Here is a 20429-nt window from a genome sequence, read left to right as displayed (position 1 = left end):
GTTTCGGCATAATTACAAAAGAGAAAAAAAAAAGATGAATATATACACTATTCCTTGCTACCAGAACCCGAAGGAGGAGAAGGGTCTACATTTCCCCCGGTAGAAGCAGAAAGATCCGCTATCGGTTTGGGGACTTCATCTTCTTCAGTCTGCTCTTCGATTCCCGAATACTCGAAACTATTATTCGAGGAGTTAGTTGCAGCGGACCGAGTAGGAAGATTCTCATAAGTAGTTAACTCCAGTTCTCAGGCTTTGGCAAAGCTATCATCAATATCAGCAATGCCCACTTTGGCCCCCTACAAAGTCTTCCTCCTCATATGATAAATAGAATAAGTCTTCTCGAAGACGAGGGAATCTTCTTGATCCTAGAATGTGGCTCGGAGTTTATCGATCTCGGTTTGAAGCTCTTCTCTTTTAGCCTTCATGGCACTGAGGCGGGAATCAAGCTCAACATTGGTAGTTGAGTTAAGCCGGTTCTGCTCCATGACCCTCTTTAGCCTCTCTTCCATTTTTGCTCTTTTCTCCTCGACAACATTGGCCTCCTCGATTTTGGAGCATAAGTTTGCCTTCAAATTATTGATTTGCTCCTCGAAGGCATACTCACGCTCGATAGTGGCGATGGCTACATCATGAAGTTCGGCCCACTCAGCCTTAGCTTCTTGAAGCTTTTCATGTAATTGGGAAGCTTCTTGGCTGTAGGCCATTCTATCTTGCTCTCTCTGCTGTAATCGAGCCTCGAGCTCGTCCATATCTGCAACTTTTGCCTCCAGCACCGGTAGGCGCGCAACAAGCTGGTCCCTTTCAGCTAAAATTTGATCCCGCTCAGAAGAAAGCCCTTGTTTATCAAGGATCAACCTTTGCAGGCCCTCAGAAGCAAGGAGGTAGTCCTAAAAAAAGGTTAGAGTTAAGGTTACTATTATAACGCATAAACGGAAAAGGAGTTAGAAGAAAATTAGGGTAGTACCTGCGCCGCACTGTGCATGCCATTGTTTATCAGACACTCCCTAGAAAGGGAGCCCATTTTCTTCCAATCCATCACCGAAGCCAGCGGCTTCATATAATTGGCAAGCTTCATTAGCCTGGAGAGGACATGACACTCCTTCGAAATTGAAAGAGTTGCGCTTCGCCTTCCTTGGGGATCTTGAGAAGGCATAGCATACGTGCTACCCAAGTTCCCATGATCAGGAGACCGAGGAGGAGAAGCATTACTTTCCTGATCAACTGATGACGGTGGAGGAGATGCAGTTGGTGCTGGTGGCGAAGGAGAAGCTGGTATCGGTGGGCGTGAAGTTATTGGCGTAGAAGGACAAGAAGCGGTTGCGACAGAAGGGCTGGTGATTGTTTCTTGCTCAGTAGATGAAGGCATAAAGAGCTCGGGGTTCGAACTCCTTTAGCCGGAAACAACAATAGGGGCCGGGAAATGAGAGTCAACATTCTCAACCAAACCCTTCTCACCCTAAAGTGCCTCAACTTGATTTGATGATGGGTTTTGAAGCTCCCCCGGCTGAGCATCCGGTTGAGCTGATGAAGATCCTTTTCTTCTTTCAAGAGAAGACTCTTCATCACTAGCTTCTCCTTCATCATCAAGGACCACTGTAGGTACTGTGGTCGGCTCGGTTGGTGTTTTCTTTGCCCTCTTCTCCTGAGTCCCAGCCGAGGAGGAACGTCTTCTCTTCGGTTTCTTGTTCTCGGGCTCGGGACTCTGAGAGGAGGCACCCTCATCGGAGGCTCGGGAATATCCACGAGCTCTGTTCCGAGCAAGGGCATTTTGTAACACCCTCCTGGCCTCCTCGGGGCCATCTAAGGCGTCGACTTCGGGGCAGATGACAGAGCCCCTTGGAAGCCCTGTATTAGGCAAAAATGGAGTTAGCAATTTTTTCATGAGATTTCTTGTGTTCAAACAAGGATAAAAGAAAGAATGACTTGGCTTACCATGATGCTTGGCCTTCTACCCGTATTTGGGGGCCATTTTGTTCCACCGTCGGGATTCTGGAGTTGTAATTTCTAGAATTTTCTGAACCCATTGGTCCAGGCCTTAGACCCATGGCGGTTTTCAGCGGGTATCTGAAACAAAGGAAATAGAAAATCAACGAAACGGGAAATGATATTTTCACGAAGAAAGGAAACAAATAATCGAAAACATACGAAAATGGTTTCACGACTTTGGAAAAGTTGGAGTTGTGATCGGTATGATGTCCCTGATAGAAATAACGACGAACCGTTTCATCCATCCACGGTCGTTGTCATCGTCTACGCTGGTGAAGAGAGCGTGGTGACCACGCTTGCTAAGGTTTATTACTCCCCCACGAAAAATCTTGGGAGAGTAAAGGTTCATTATATGTGCAAGAGTTAGGGTTTCAGTGCACAATTGGTGAAGGCAAGCCATCGTCCGCCAGATATATGGGCCTACTTGTGCTTAATAGACCTGATATCGGTGGAAAAATACCAAAATTATTGGGTCGAGCCCTTCACTCGACCCCAAAAAGAATGGACCCAACACTACAAGAAAAATGCTAATGACATGGGGATTGTACCTGGGGATTTTATTCGCCGATAATACCTGCGGATTTTCATGGGAAACATTAAAATTCCTAAATTTAAAATATTTTACCTGCAATAAATATTTTTCTAGGAAAGTCCGTAGATAACTTTGGCGCCATTATGCGCCAAAATATTACTTGGGAAATTACCTGCGGAAATAAATCGGCAAGTACATTTTCGTAAGAAAATACACAGGTAAAAAAATAAAGAAAATGGAAAATAATTATATGTTATTCCGAAGGAAAACCCCTAGGTAATTCTACATGTGAATTTAGTTGGGTATATTTTCTTGGGGATTTGCTTATTCGGGAAATAACCTAGGGATATTATTGCTGCAGATTTAGTTAGAGATTTTTCTTGGAGATTTACCTGGGGATTATTTTAGCTGGGGAATTTCCTGGGGATGTTATTGCTAAAAATTTAGTTAGGAATATTTTCTTGGGGATTTACCTGTGAATTTTCTTACCTTGAAAATTACTTAGAGATTTGGTTGATGTGAATTTAGTTAGAATTATTTTTCTTGGGATTTACTTATTTGGTGGAATTACATGGGGATTATATTATTATAATTTTTGCTAGAAATTTATTCTTGGTAATATAGCTTGGGATTGACCTAGAAATTTTATTATCTAAGAAATTAACTAGAGATTATTTGTGTGGTTTTAAACGAAAATTGTTTCTTGAGAATTTACTTGATTATTTCATTATATAGTTTTGATTGGGGATTTGTTCGTAGGATTTAGCTGGAAATTTTATTGTTGTTGTTTTACTTAGATATATAGTATTTGAGAATTTACATGAGGATTTTATAACTACATATTTAAGTTTAAAATTCTTTAAATTATTTTAAAAATATTATTTGAATTTCTTAGAAGATGTTACTTTTTAATTTAAAATTATATTTTTTTGAAAGTTACAAGAACTTGATATAAAAAAATTCTTTAAATACTTTTAAAAATATTATTTGAATTTCTAAGAAGATGTTACTTTTTAATTTAAAAATTATATTTTTCTAAAAGTTACAAAAACTTCATATGTAAAAAATATCCATAGGAATTATTTTTATCTATTATATTTTGTCGATTTATGTGTAGGTAAATGTAAAATTGTTGATCCTATATAAAACTTAATGATGTATATATGTTTGGATTGGGTATTATAAGTCATTAAGCATAACATAGTTGGTTATTACTTTTTTCAAAATAATGATCACAAAGCAAATTATTTTCAGAATTAAAAATTTAATATGGTTGGTGTAAAGAATATAATAAAGCTAAGATACGACTACATTTGATAGATTTTAACTAATATCATCAGAAAATATACTAAATATAACTAAATGATTGATACCTAATTATGTTTAATTTCTAAGTAGAGAAAAATTATGTTGCATTTATAAAAATGTAACTAAGTTTCATTAATGTACTTTCTATCTTATGTGCGTCACTTGTTCACATGTATTTGATTAGATAAAATTCAATTATAGTATGTATGTGTCACGACCCAAACATCCCTCCGAGACATGTCGTGACAGCACCTAGTCTCTATGACTAGGTAAGCCTAACAGATTGCGAAAATATCAATAATGTAAGAAAAACTAAACAGCTAACTGCATTAGATACTGAATAACCAATAATAATACCGCTCGGCATATATAATAACCAAAACACTAGACGTACACAGTTTCCCAAAACCCAAAACATCGTGAATCACAAACTACAGAAGGAAAACCTAGTATCTCTATACATCAGAGTCTAACAAAAGAAATACAGAAGATAATGGACATGGGGAAGAGTAGAAGGGGACTCCGAGGTCTGCGGACACGACAGATGTACCTTGAAGTCCCCAAAGCTGTCTCGACTCACTGATAATGGGGCTGATAAGAAGTACCTAGATCTGCACACACAAAAACATGTGCAGAAGAGTAGCATGAGTACACCACAATGGTACCCAGTAAGTGCCAAGCCTAACCTCGGTCGAGTAGTGACGAGGTCAGGTCAGGCCCACTGGTAAATAATAAATAAGGCAGAAGAATATACAGTATAATAAGAGACTAGAATTTAACAAAAGGAAACACAGCAAGGCAATAGTACAACACGCAAGGGTAAACAACAGGGGATCTCCCGAGATACCGTCTCGTAGTCCCCAAATAAATATGCAGGGAGAACTCCCGAGGTACCGCCTCGTATTCTCAAAAGTAAATATAAAGGGAGAACTCCCGAGGAACCGCCTCGTAGTCTCAAAAGTACATGTGCAGGGAGAACTCCCTAGAAACCGCCTCATAGTCTAAAAAGTAAATATGTAGGGAGAACTCCCGAGGAACTGCCTCGTAATCTCAAAAGTAAATGTGCAGGGAGAACTCCCAAGGAACCACCTCGTAGTCTCAAAAGTAAACACACAACTCAAACCGATAAATACAACAGTTAACAACAAGATTTTTACATTTATACTAATAAAGAACAAGGAAAAACAGGGAATGAATTAGGTGTGCTTCACAGAGTTCAAATAAGCAGTTAAAGCACAAAGACATGCGATATTAGACAAAACAAGATAACTACACATATTGGGATAGCTCAAATAAGAATTAAAACAGACTAATATTCATTTAAACGGTATAACTCAAATTAAAGGAAAACAAGTTGCTACTCATGAAGATAAATCAGGGTTTACAACAAATAGCCCGTGTACGTACTCGTCACCTCATGTACACGGCGCTCACATATCACAACAGTATCAAATCCTAAGGGAATTTCCCCCACACAAAGTTAGGTAAGCCACTTACCTCGAATCAAGCTCAATCAATCGGTGACAATTCCTTTTTCACGAATATCCGACTCTGAATGTCCCAAATCTATCCAAAATCAATTACATACCATAAATACAACTATAAGAAATTAATCTAATTAATGAAATCAAGACTTTAACAAAAATTCCGAAATCCGTCCTAAAAAGTCGACCCGGGCCCACGTCTCGGAATCGGGCTAAAATTACAAAATTTGAAATATCATTCATTCACGAGTCCAACCATACCAAATTTATCAAAATCGGACCTCAAATGCCCACTCAAAACCCAAAATCAAACTCTTCAAATCCCTAGCCTCAAACTCCCAAATTCCACCTTAAATACACTAACTAGGTGGAAAGATAAATGGGGAAGCAAGATTATTGATAAAAAATAAGCACAAGGGACTTACCACACGAAATCCCTCGAAAATGCTCTTAAGCAATCGCCAAACCCGAGCTCAAAATGATGAAAATGGCCAAAATCTCGAAGTCTTACTTAAGTAGGTTCTGCCCAGGCATTTCCGCACCTACGGAGCCTGGGCTTGCACCTGCGCGTACGCTTGTGAGAAAACATGAGCGCTTTTGCGCAAACCACTTACTCCTCTCTGCCTCTGCACTTGCGATGAAGGGGCCGCACCTGCGCATGCGCGCCTGCGGAATTCTGTCCGCTTTTGCGGTCTCACTTCGCACCTGCGGTCAGCCTTGCGCATCTGCGGGCATCGCAGATATGAACTTTTCCATGCACCTACGACCCCTGACTAATCCACCCAACTCCGCTTCTGCGATAAACCTTGCGCACGTGCTATCCCGCACCTGCGGTTTCCCCACCGTAGGTGCGAAATTACCAGAAATCAGAAGCTTCAGCCATTTGCATAAGTCCAAATTCAATCCGTAAAGCATCCGAAACATACCCGAGACCCCCGGGACCTCAACCAAATATACCCACAAGTCCTAAAACACCATACGAACTTAGTCGAGCCCTCAAATCACATCAAACAACGCTACAAACACGAATCACCCTCCGATTCAAACTTAATGAACTTGAAACTTTCAATTTCTACAACTGATGCCGAGACCTACCAAACTATGTCCGATTGACCTCAAATTTTACACGCAAGTCATAATTGACATTATGGACCCACTCTAACTTCCGGAATCGGAATCCGCCCGATATCTAAAAGTCCACTATCGGTCAAATTTTCCAAAAATTTAACTTTCGCCATTTCAAGTCTAATTTAGCTACAGACCTCCAATTTACATTCCGGACACTCTCCTAAGTCCAAAATTACCCAACGGAGCTAACGGAACTGACGAAACTCCATTCCGTAGTCATCTTCGCATAGTTCCAACTACGGTCAAAATCCTACGACTTAAGCTTCCGTTTAGGGACTAAGTGTACCAATTCACTTCTAAACCGCGACAACAACCTCCCAGCAAGTCACACAAGCAGAAAAAGGTACGGGGAATGCAGTAAACAGGGTATCGGGGATAATACACTCAAAACGACCGGCCGGGTCGTTACATTCTCCCCCTCTTAATACACTCAAAAAATCCTACGACTGCGCATATCCTGCTTGGTCTCCCAAGTTGCCTCCTTGACCGGCTGACCCCTCCACTGAACCTTCACGGAAGCAATGTTCTTTGACCTCAGCTTTCGAACCTGCCTGTCCAAATAGCCACTGGCTCCTCAACATAAGATAGATCTTTGTCCAACTAGACTGAGCTAAAATCCAACACATGAGTTGGATCGCCGTGATATTTCCAGAGCATAGAAACATGGAATACTGGATGGACCCATGCAAGACTGGGAGGTAAGGCAAGCTCATAAGCAACCTCCCCAACACGCCGCAACACCTCAAAGGGACCAATGAACCTTGGGCTCAGCTTGCCCTTCTTCCCGAACCTCATAACGCCCTTCATAGGCGAAACCCGGAGCAAGACCCGCTCTCCAACCATGAATGCAACATCGCGAACCTTCCGGTCCGCATAACTCTTCTGTCTTGACTAGGCTGTGTGAAGTCGATCCTGAATCACCTCCACCTTATCCAGGGCATCCTGAACCAAGTGCGTACCCAATAATCTAGCCTCACCCAGCTCGAACCAGCCCACTGGAGACTGACACCGCCTACCATATAGAGCCTCATACGGTGCCATCTGAATGCTCCACCGATAACTGTTGTTGTAGGCAAACTCCGTAAGTGGCAAGAACTGATCCCAAGCATCCACAAAATCTATCACACAAGCATGGAGCATATCCTCCAGTATCTGAATAGTGCGCTTGGACTGTCCATCCGTCTAAGGGTGAAATATTGTACTCAACTCAACCCGAGTACCCAACTCCTGCTGTACAGCCCTCTAGAACCGTGGTATAAACTGCGTAACCCGGTCAGAGATGATGGATATTGGTATGCCATGAAGCCTGACAATCTCGCGGATATAAATTCGAGCCAACTGCTCGGAAGAATAGGTAGTCATCACAGGAATGAAATGAGCTGACTTGGTCAGCCTATCCACAATCACCCAAACTGCATCAAACCTCCGCTAAGTCCGTGGGAGCCCAACAATGAAATCCATAGTGATCCGCTCCCATTTCCACTCTAGAATCTTTATCTTCTGAAGCAATCCACCTGGCCGCTGATGCTCATACTAAACCTACTGGCAATTTAGACACTGAGCCACAAACTCCACTATGTCCTTCTTCATCCTCCTCCACTAGTAATGCTGCCTCAAGTCCTGATACATCTTCGCGGCAACTGAATGAATGGAGTACCGCGAACTGTGAGCCTCCTGGAGAATCAACTCATGCAAACCATCCACATTAGGCATACATAGTGTGCCATGCATCCTCAATGCACCATCATCCCCAATAGTGACCTCCTTAGCATCACCGTGCTGGACCGTGTCCTTAAGGACAAGCATATGGGGGTCATTATACTGACTCTCCCTGATACGATCATAAAGAGAAGACCGAGAAACCACACAAGCCAATACTCGACTCGGCTTAGAAATATCCAATCTCACAAACTGGCTGGCTAAGGCTTGAACATCCAACGCCATGGGCCTCTCTGCTGCTGGTAGATATGCTAAGCTCCCCAAGCTCTCTACCCGGCAACTCAAAGCATCGGCCACCACATTGGCCTTCCTAGGGTGGTACAAAATGGTGATATCATAATCCTTAAGCAGCTCTAACTACCTCCTCTTACGCAAATTAAGATCCTTCTGCTTGAACAAATACTGCAAACTCCGGTGATCGGTGTAAATCTCACAAGGGACACCGTATAAATAGTGCCGCCAAATCTTCAAGGCATGAACAATAGCTGCTAACTCAAGGTCGTGGACAGGATAGTTATTTTCATGCACCTTCAGCTGTCTGGACGCATAGGCAATCACCCTACGATCCTGCATCAACACCATGCCGAGACCAACCCGCGACGCATCACAATATACAATATAAAATCCTGAACCTGAAGGCAATACCAATACTAGGGCTGTAGTCAAAGTTATCTTGAGCTTCTAAAAGCTCTCCTCACACTCCTTTGTCTATCTGAATGGGGCACCCTTCTGGGTTAGCCTGGTCATAGGTGCTGCAATAGATGAGAAACCCTCTACAAATCGACGGTAATACCCCGCCAAACCAAGAAAACTCCGAATTTCCGTAGCTGAGGACGGTCTGAGCAAACTCTACATTGTTTCAATCTTCTTCGGATCCACCTAGATCCCATCACTCGATACTATATGATCCAAGAATGCCACTGAGTCTAGCCAAAACTCACACTTTGAGAATTTTGCATATAACCTCTTTTCTCTCAGGGTCTGAAGCACAGTCATCAGGTGCTCCTCATGATCCTCCCGAGTTCGGGAATACACCAGAATGTCGTCAATGAATACGATGACAAAAGAGTCAATATAGGGTCGAAACACGTTGTGCATCAAGTGCATAAATGTTGCTGGGGCATTAGTCAGACCAAATGACATCACAAGAAACTCGTAGTGACCATACCGAGTCCTGAAAGCAGTTTTTGGTATATCTGACTCCCGAATCTTCAACTGATGATAGCCTGAACGTAAGTCAATCTTGGAAAACACTCTGGCACCTTGTAACTAATCAAATAAATCATCAATACAAGGCAATGGATACCTGTTCTTCACTGTGACTTTGTTCAACTAGCGGTAATTAATACACATCCGCATAGAGCCATCCTTCTTCTTCATAAATAAGACAGGAGCACCCCAAGGTGACACACTGGGCCAAATGAAGCCCTTATCAAGCAACTCCTATAACTGCTCCTTCAACTCAGGAGGATCCATACAATACAGAGGAATAGAGATGGGCTGAGTGCCCGACAATAAATCAATGCCAAAATCAATATCTCTGTCGGGCGGCATGCCCGGAAGATCAGCTGGAAACACATCTGGAAAGTCCCTCACTACTGGAACTGACTCAACTGTAGGGGTATCAATACTGACATCTCTCACATAAGCTAGATACGCGTCACACCCCTTCTCAACCATTCGTTGAGCTTTAAGAAATGAAATAACTCTACTGGGAGTATACTCTAAGGTACCTCTCCACTCTAATCACGGTAATCCCGGCATAGCCAGTGTCACGGTCTTAGCGTGACAATCAAGAATAGCATAATGGGGCGATAACCAGTCCATACCCAAGATAACATCAAAATCTACCATACTGAGCAATAATAAATCGGCTCTGGTCTCAAAACTACTAAGAGCAATCAAACATGACCGGTACACGTGGTCCACAATAAGAGAATCTCCCACAGGAGTAGACACATAAACAGGGGAACTCAAAGAATCCCAAGATACGCCCAAATACGGGGTAAAATAAGAGGACACATAGGAATATGTAGAGCCTGGGTCAAATAATACTGACACATCTCAATGACAGACCGGTGTATTGCCATAAAGCACCTGTAGAAAACCCCCACATCATAAGCACCCAAAAAACCGATCATATCCATTACCATACAGATCCAACCTACTAACCAGTTGTCTTATTTTCTCTGAGTTTCTTCCGAATTTGTCTTCAAATTGATAATTCTCCTTTCTAAAATGCCACTATCTTTAGCCACAGCTCACCCCACAAACCTAGCATAGAACCACAATGCCCTACGACCCATAAGCAACTGTATTCTTCTTAAGCACCTTCAAAAATACCACAACTGTAACACTAAATTTGAGAATACCTCATGTGAATTTGAAATTTTTCTTCTTACCTTTCTTATATTAAAATGTAGAATCCATAGTCATACAGAATTTCCGCAAGTCCATGCACCATCAAATGCAAATCTCAGATTTTTATCCATACACAAGTTCGGTGAAATTCTCAATTGCTATATATAAACCTCGAATCTATTGGAACTTTCTTGAGAGTCACCCACTTTGTTCAAATCAAAATTACATTGCCCAAATGGGCTGAAAGACACGTGCCCCATTAGCACAACATCACTCAAAGAGGTAATCCTATTTTAAGACCACTGATCAAATTCATACTCCATGCGTACTACATCATTCAGAGATAACAACTCACTCATCCCTTGATTTTCTGAGGTACACCCATCCTAAGTCTGGGGCAATCCCTCACCATATGGCGAGTGTCTCCACACTCAAAACAAGATCTCGGAGGGCGTGACTGGCTCGGGCTAGGTCTGCTGGACTGGCCGCTAAAAGCACCCCAAGCACGAGGCATACTAGATACTAGCGGTGCATAATAAGGCTCCTGGGGCCTAGCAGGGGCTGGAACACAACCGACGGCTAGAAATGCTGAATGGACGGGGCGACTCACATAACCCCTACCATGGCGAGCTGCTAGGGCACGAGCACCAGAATAAGAACCAGTCTCTCGAGACCTCTTGGTCTCTCTCTCCTCTCTATCCCGGGCAAGCATACCCTCCAATCTCCTGGCAATAATCACAACCTGCTGATAAGAAATATCCATCTCCAACTCCCTGGCTATACTAATCCGGATACTGGGGTGGAGTCCCTCAATAAATCGATGAACCCTCTATCAAACTATGGCAACCAAGGCCGGTGCATGTCGGGCCAAATCACTGAAGCGGACTGCATACTCTGACACAGTCATAGCACCCTGGCACAACTGCTCAAACTCCGTGCGCCATGAGTCCCTGAGGCTCTGAGGGACATACTCTCTCAAAAACATATTCGAGAATTAAGTCCATGTAAGTGAAGCTGCCTCAACCGGACTATCCAACTCATAAGCACGCCACCACTGATAGGATGCTCCTTTAAGCTGGAATGTAGTAAAAGAAACCCCAATCGGCTCCGCTACACCCATAATACAGAGAATACGGTGACACTCCTCCAGAAAATCCTGGGCATCCTTTGTCGCCAATCCACTGAAGGTAGGAGGGTGGTACTTCTTGTACCTCTCAAGTCTGAGCTGCTCTGCCTCAGAAACTACTGCCCTAACCTCAGGCTAAGATGGAGCTACCGGCTGTATCGGTATAATCTCTGGAACCTGGTCGACCTGAGCCCGCTGTTCTGGAGTACCGGCGACGGGAGTTTGTGCTCCTCTCCCGGCCTAAAATATGGCAGGAGCAAGTGGAATCAATCCAGCCTAAGCTAAGGTGCCGAATATGCTCAGAAACTAGGCTAGAGTTTCTTGGAGGGCTGGTGCAGCAACAGGCACCTCAGGTGTCTGCCCTCCAGCTGGAGCTACTGGGGGCTCCTATGTGGCAGCTCGTGCGGGTGCTCTGGCTGCACCGCGTGGACGTCCTCTGCCTCTATCCCGGCCCCGGCCTCTGCTGGCTCTAGCAGGGGGCACGGATGCCTGATCATCAGATTCTCTCGTACAGGTCCTCACCATCTGTGAGAAAGAATAGAATACAGAAGTTTAGAATTTTTGATGTCAATAATTTTGCACGACAAGGAATCAAAGAAGTGAAATTTTTCCTAATAGTCACATAGCATCCCGAAGATAAGTACAGACGTTTCCGTACCGATCCGCGAGACTCTAATAAACCGGCTTGTGACTCACGACACCTATGAACCTATAGCTCTGATACCAACTTGTTACGACCCAAACATCCCTCCAAGATATGTCACGACGGCACCTAGTCTCTATGACTAGGTAAGCCTAACAGATTGCCGAAATATCAATAATCTAAGCAAAACTAAACAGCTAACTGCATTAGATACTGAATAACCAATAATAATGCCGCTCGACATATACAATAACCAAAACACTAGACGTACACAGTTTCCCAAAATCGAGAATATCGTGAATCACAAACTACAGAAGGAAAGCCTAGTATCTCTATACATCAGAGTCTAACAAAAGAAATACAGAAGATAATGGACATGGGGAAGAGTAGAAAGGAACTCCGAGGTCTGCGGATGCGGCAGATGTACCTTGAAGTCTCCAAAGCTGTCTCGACTAACTGATAATGCGATTGGTAAGAAGTACCTGGATCTACACACAAAAAATATATGCAGAAGAGTAGCATGAGTACATCACAATGGTACCCAGTAAGTGCCAAGCCTAACCTCGGTCAAGTAGTGACGAAGTCAGGTCAGGCCCACTGGTAAATACTAAATAAGGCAGGAGAATATACAGTATAATAAGATACTAGAATTTAACAAAAGGAAACTCAGCAAGGCAACAATACAACACACGTGGGTAAATAACAAGGGATATCCCAAGATACCGTCTCGTAGTCCCAAAATAAATATGCAGGGAGAACTCTCGAGGTACCGCCTCGTAGTCTTAAAAGAAAATGTGCAGGGAGAACTCCCGAGGAACCGCCTCGTAGTCTCAAAAGTAAATGTGCAGGGAGAACTCCCGAGGAACTGCCTCGTAGTCTCAAAAGTAAATATACAGGGAGAACTCCCGAGGAACTGCCTCATAGTCTCAAAAGTAAATGTGCAGGAAAAACTCCCGAGGAACCGCCTCATAGTCTCAAAAGTAAATATGCAGGAAAAACTCCCGAGGAATCGCCTCGTAGTGTCAAAAGTAAACACACAACTCAAATCGAAAAATACAACAGTTAACAACAAATTTTCTATATTTATACTAATAAAGAGCAAGAAAAAACAGAAAATCAGCTAGGCATGCTTCACAGAGTTCAAATAAGCAGTTAAAGCACGTAGACATGCGATATTAGATAAAACAGGATAACTACACATATTGAAATAGCTCAAATAAGAATGAAAACAGACTAATACTCATTTAAACGGTATAACTCAAATTAAAGGAAAACATATTGCTACCGAGTAAAATAAATCAGGTTTTACAATAAATAGCCCGTGTACGTACTCGTCACCTCACGTACACGGTGCTCACATATCACAACAGTACCAAATCCTAAGGGGATTTCCCCCATACAAAGTTAGACAAGCCACTTACCTCGAACCAAGCTCAATCAATCGGTGACAATGCCTTTTCCACGAATATCCGACTCCGAATGGCCCAAATCTAGCCAAAATCAATTACATACAATAAATACAACTATAAGAAATTAATCTAATTAATGAAATCAAGACTTTAACGAAAATTCCGAAATTCGTCCTAAAACGTCGACCCGGGCCCGCGTCTCAAAATCGGGCTAAAATTATAAAATTTGAAAGCCCATTCATTCACGAGTCCAACCATATCAAATTTATCAAAATCCGACCTCATATGCCCACTCAAAATCCAAAATCAAACTCTTCAAATCCCTAGCCTCAAACTCCCAAATTCCACCTTAAATACACTAACTAGGTGGAAAGATAAATGGGGAAGAAAAATTATTGATCAAAAATAAGCACAAGGGACTTACCTCACGAAATCCCTCAAAAATGCTCTTAAGAAATCGCCAAACCCGAGCTCAAAATGATGAAAATGGCCAAATTCTCGAAGTCTTACTTAAGTAGGTTCTGCCCAGGCATTTTCGCACCTACGGAGCCTGGGCTTGCACCTGCGCGTACGCTTGTACGAAAACATGAGCGCTTTTGCGCAAACCACTTACTCCCCTATGCCTCCGCACCTGCGATGAAGGGGCCGCACTTGCGCATGCGCGCCTGCGGAATCCTGTCCGCTTTTGCGGTCTCACTTCGCACCTGCGGTCAGCCTTGTGCATCTGCGGGCATCGCAGATGCGGCCTTTTCCACGCACCTGCGACCCCTGACCAATCCACCCAACTCCGCTTCTGCAATAAACCTTGCGCACGTGCGATCCCGCACCTGCGGTTTCCCCACCGCAGGTGCGAAAATACCAGAAGCTTCAACCATTTGCATAAGTCCAAATTCAATCCGTAAAGCATCCGAAACACACCTGAGGCCCCCGGGACCTCAACTAAATATACCCACAAGTCCTAAAACACCATACGAACTTAGTCAAGCCCTCAAATCACATCAAACAATGCTACAACCACGAATCACCCTCCGATTCAAACTTAATGAACTTGAAACTTCCAATTTCTACAACCTTTGCCGAGACCTACCAAACCACGTCCGATTGACCTCAAATTTTGCACGCAAGTCATAATTGATATTACGGACCCACTTCAACTTCGAAAATCGGAATTCGGCCCCGATATTAAAAAGTCCACTACCGGTCAAACTTTCCAAAAATTCAACTTTCGTCATTTCAAGCCTAATTTAGCTACAGACCTCCAATACACATTCCATACACTCTCCTAAGTCCAAAATCACCCAACGGAGCTAACAGAATCGACAAAACTCCATTCTGGAGTCGTCTTCACACAGTTCCAACTACGGTCAAAATCTTAAGACTTAAGCTTCCGTTTAGGGACTAAGTATCCCAATTCACTCCGAAACCACAACAACAACTTTTCGGCAAGTCACACAAGCAGAAAAAGGTACGGGGAAAGGAGTAAACAGGGGATCGGGGCTAATACACTCAAAACGACCGACCGGGTCGTTACAGTATGAAATGATATAGTTTGATTTTGTTAGTATTGAAACTTAATATTGAATGATCTTATAATTCTTCTTTCTAACATCATCTCTTGATTACATCCCGACATTATTAAAAAACTTAATCATGTGTATTTTATTAGGATTAGTGAAATAATTATTACTAATTATTATGTATAATGTATTTAATTCTTGTTAATTAATGTATTTTTTATATAGAAAGAGAAATTAATATGTTATTCGAGAAATATAAAATGAAATTTTAAAAAATAACTAAGGATATCTTAAATTTAAAAGTAATATAAATGTAAATTGCTATTACTTGGAAAAGAGTGTTTCATTTGATTTATGAAATTCTTAAATAATGCATCCTTTTATAATTTTTTTTTTTTTAAAAAAAGGGAGTTAAGCATTAGTAAGTAAATAGTACTACATGGGGAAGTGGAAGTTGGAACATTCTTGTCCCACATCGTCCAAGAGTTGTAAACATTTGCCCTTTATAAGCTGAGCATATTAAAACAGCGGTACAGGTTGGACTTTAGAAAATCGTAAATATGCAGGGGATGCATTACATATACATGTAGGAAAATTAGTAATTAGTAGTTAGCTAATAACTAGCTGATTAGTAACACTAAGTAATGATGGGTAAAGATAATATGATTGGTGTTATAGTATCTTGTCCGGGTGGGTGGTCTGTAGTACATACAAAAAATAATATATGGGATAGTTGACTTAATAAAAATATAACAATTTTAACTTTTCGTCTAAAAATTGCACTTGGAAATTTTCACGGGGATGTACTCGCAGCTATTTTCCTATCAAACTCCGCAAGAAAAATCCTAAGTTTCATTATTTTTTTACCAAATATTTCATGCGAATATCTAGAATTTTCTATGAAAATATTTGTAGGTAATTTACATGCGAATTTAAAACTCCGGGTAATTTACATGTGGATTCAAAATGTTAACTTACCTGGGGATTTTTAACATTCGCAGGTAATAATTACCTACGAAGGTTTTTCCATCAGAATTTTTTCGCAAGAAAAATCCGCAGGAAACTAAATTTCCTGCAGATTTTCTTATATAATCCCCAACAAATTCCTCATGTAATACGTGATTTTCTCGTAGTACAAGGTAAAAGGATACATATAAACATACACAAACCCTTTCTTGGAGTAGGTAACTCACTCTACCATATCTGGGGCGAGGATTTCAATATTGGGGCAGTTATAGTCCTCCTTCATAGTTGGGATACTAGAAAGGTGAACGGAGGAGGGATACCTACGAACTGGCCAAAACCGGTGGCCTTGAGAAGTTACAGGAGGAGTTTTCTCTTAAAGATCGTTTGCAGTGCTGAGATGAAGTGGTATGATGGTGTTAACAGTTGGAGGATCAGACTCAACGTCAGCCTCCTTAGCTTTATTTTTCTTCGGACCTCCACTAAAGAAAAGGCCGGTAAGAAGCAGTGTATGAAGACATGATAGTAAAACGTTAGTAAAAGAAAAGTTTTTGCTGAGAATGTTGAAGGTTATGGAGGAGTTCTAAGTAAATGAAGAGAAGAAGAAAGACTTATGAAAGTTGTGAAAGTAAAGAAGTAAAAATGATGAGTAGCATAGAAGTTATAGACGGCAAAAATCGTGGTCATGATTATCTCAAAAAACGGCGAAAATATTTTTTGAATCGCGGGGCAATACGTGTTCGGGGTATTAAATGCAAGAAGACGTACGTCCTTTCAAGTGTCAGAGATTGTTCAGGAACTTTCCCGCCAAGAAAGGAATCTTCATCTACTTCGCAGTAACACTAAGTTGTGTTACCGGAAAGTAGGGGGACTATTTGTTTGGGGTAAAATTGGTTGATAACAGATGGTTGAATGATAAAATGACACGTGGAATCAAAGATATGCAAAAGGTAAAGTCGGGAAACAGCTAATACCGAATGCAACGTGTGTGACCGGTACCAAGTGGATTCCGAAGAAAACATAGTCGGCGATAGAAGTTCAAAAGTTCGACATCAGATGACATTCAATGAGCAGTCGTTGCAGGGAATATTTGTAGCATTTAGTGAGCAGCCGTTACAAAGAATATTTGCATTCAAAGCATGCCGTTATATATTCATTAATTATACTTTTATTCTCATTTAAGATGAGTTTGATCCTAGGATCTTGTTTCCCTAGGTAGAAGTATAAATAGCGGGGCTAACAGTCATTGTAAGTGAACGAAAGATTCTGTACACAAAAGCTATATTTTACTATTTTGCTCTCAATTTAATAACTTTATCACCGCTTTATTATTTTTTAGTTTTTACTCACGAAAATGCTGAGTTCGGAATCAGACTTGTTATCTTCTTTAATTTCAGTTGTTAAATCTTAATTTTAATCTTATTTCTTTATTATTTTTGAATAAAATCGATTTATTTATTTATAAATCACGTTACAATTTTAACGATACCGTTTTACGGGTAAATAATTACAACAAACAAAGAGACGTCAGCACATAAAGATGCTACTAATTGCTAGTAGTACATTCTCCCGTATCCACGTACTAAACACATTTGTTGAATAGAGACAATAGACTGTTGTGGAGAACAATATGTCCATTTCTATATCTTCCTCGATATCTGATCAAATCCAACAAGCCCACAACTTTGAATTCCTCAAGACAAGCATTACTAATATATACAGCTAGCTGACCAAATTTGGAAAACGACAAATTGGAATACCAAAGACACGTGAATACGAACAGCTTCTACAATTCCCATTCACACTCAACATGTTAATTACTTTAATTAAACTAGGCAAAATCCTTCACAAAAAGAAACGTTGAGTACAAAACCAGTAGACCTTTTCATCAGAGTAATTTAGGTAAAAGTAGGGGATAATTCAGGCCTAATAATTCCTTAATTATACCTAAGATAATCTCAACCACTCATCATACAACATGAGATTACAACCCTAATAGAAAGTGGTTGCTAAAGTGAAATTAACTTAGTTTAGACTAAGGAAAATTGAACCAACATCTATTAATCTCTCTTGAGACTTAAATCCAATTGCTTATTTAGTTTAAAGTTTAAACTAAAGGGTTCGTTCCAGATGATCCATAACCATTATTCATCAAGCCAGTCCAAGATCCTAGTTCTCCATTAAAGTAGCCAAAAGATTCTTTATTCCCAGAATTAGAGCAGCCTTGGTCATGCCATTCAAGTGACAAAATCTTAGGATTTGGCTTCACATCAATTGCATTTTGCCCATCATAATTCATGGTTCCATGATGTTCCCCTCCATAGGCAATCCAAATGTAGAACATAGCCCCGCATGAAAATTTGGTGCAATTCCATTAATCTCACCATATCCATTAATCATGCCTAGATGATCAACATTCCCAACAAAATCTTGATTTCTTGAACTCCCCATCAAAGCTTCATACTTGCTCTCCATAAAATCAATAGGTGCAGGATTTTCAAGCATAAAGTTACTAGGATTATTATTATTTCCCATAAAGTTGGTGAAGTGGGAATATGCCATTTCTGGGAAATTAGAAATAGAAGATGAGGATGATCCAGGATTTTGGTAATTAGCATTTTCATTAGACAATGCTTTCTTGGAAGAAACTTTCTTGTTCTTTCTACATCCACCTCCAACAGGGATATTTCTTAGAGTACCTCCTTTAGTCCAGTACCTTCGACATGATTTGCAAAAGTACCTAGGCTGAGTAAGGCTGTAATTGTTGTAGTAACAGAATTTGGTGTGTGTTGAGTCACACCTAGGGCATTTGAGAGTTTGGTCATGTTGGGGTCTTAGCTTTCTTTCTATTAAAGGCCTTGAGCATGTGAAAATGTCACCAGATGGTGAAGAAGAAGAACCCAGTTCAGTTTCCTCGTGAATTGTGTCCTGTCATGGGAAACAAGTAAAAGTAGTCAGAGAATTTATATCGGAATAATTCACGTAAATTTCTCGACACATTCCTTGTAAATTTATGCAATGTCAGCATTTAGCATACTATACGGATTCATTTAAGTTACAACATTTGTACAATTTTCCTTCTATCTTTGCTTACGATATGCAATTTTACCATGCAAGAAAGAGATAAGATACACTTGAGAAAAGTTCATCTTTTAGCCATTTAAGTTCCAAACATGGCTATGACTGTGAAAAAATATATTCACCTCACGGCCATTGTTCACATATATTGCTATTCTTTGAAAAAACATGCATGGCTACAAGACTAGCTATATATTCATGTGAAAATAACATGTGCTGGTAAGAATAGGTAGACTAATAAAGCCCTAAGATAAAGGAAAATTGTAAGAACACTTTGAATATACAAACCTGTAGCCAGTTGGATGAATCCATGCAAACTTGCAAAGAAGTAATCCCCATTAGTAAATGTGACACTCTTTTCAACTTGATCCAAAAGGAAAAAACTTTCTGACGCAATATTTAGCCTGCTTCTTGTTTATGTAGTTATATTTGTATCTGAGATAGTGAGATGTGACTTTGGAATTAATCGAAGAGATAGTGAGAAAGAAGATACAATGAGATTTATGGAAGCTTGTGATGGAATGAAAAAATATGGGGGCTGAGATCGTGAATATGAAGGAAGCAAAAGGCATATGCATGTAGGGCCCAAGTACTGTCGGTGACAACTTATGTGGGCCCAAGTACTGTCCTCCCACTGTCTGATGATGAATAGGGCCCACATTGGGTTAAGCTTGACTGCATCACATCACTAGAGGTGAATTGGACGGCTACGATTTTGTCACAACATTGGATTTGGGAAGAGAAGGATACATCTGACGTGACAGATAGTTGAGAATATTTGGGTACTCGATAAAGAGAAAGGGAAGGCAAACAAATGGGCTTGAAAACCGAAATGACACTCTAATTGTGGACCCGGTTTTAAATGGGGGCCCAATTAAGGACAGCATGGACCCCTCTCTTCTTCGACTCTTACAAGCAAGGCATAAATTCCTCTGTGACGTGTCTCGTCCGCTGACCATGGGCAGTCTAATTAGGGTTGTATGGATTTGTGATTTTAGTTTTTAAAATTTCTTCTAAAGTAGCCATATATAACCTCACATTAGCTTCTGCCGTTGTTAACGGTGTGTTAACCCAATTGTAGTAAAAAGTCTCCATAATTGGAAACACTTGTAGATAGAATTGTTTATCTACCAGTGAAGTACTCATTCTCATTGGGGGTTTAAGCAGCAAAGGTT

At 41.0% G+C, this 20429-nt stretch overlaps 1 protein-coding gene across 1 annotated transcript; it reads right to left on the bottom strand.

Moving 5' to 3' along the window:
* Positions 1-18041: 18041 nt before the first annotated feature.
* Positions 18042-19668, bottom strand: LOC107817016 (dof zinc finger protein DOF5.6). Its single transcript, XM_016642779.2, is given in 3 exon segments — positions 18042-18492; positions 18495-19104; positions 19543-19668. Coding segments are annotated over 3 exon segments (870 nt in total). The 5' UTR covers positions 19594-19668; the 3' UTR covers positions 18042-18283.
* Between the last annotated feature and the right edge of the window lie 761 nt (positions 19669-20429).

Source organism: Nicotiana tabacum, chromosome 22, assembly GCF_000715075.1.
Source record: "Nicotiana tabacum cultivar K326 chromosome 22, ASM71507v2, whole genome shotgun sequence".
In the NCBI taxonomy this organism is placed as follows: Eukaryota; Viridiplantae; Streptophyta; class Magnoliopsida; order Solanales; family Solanaceae; genus Nicotiana; species Nicotiana tabacum.
Note: the sequence above shows the minus strand (reverse complement) of the source record. Positions and strands in the feature narration are given on the sequence as shown.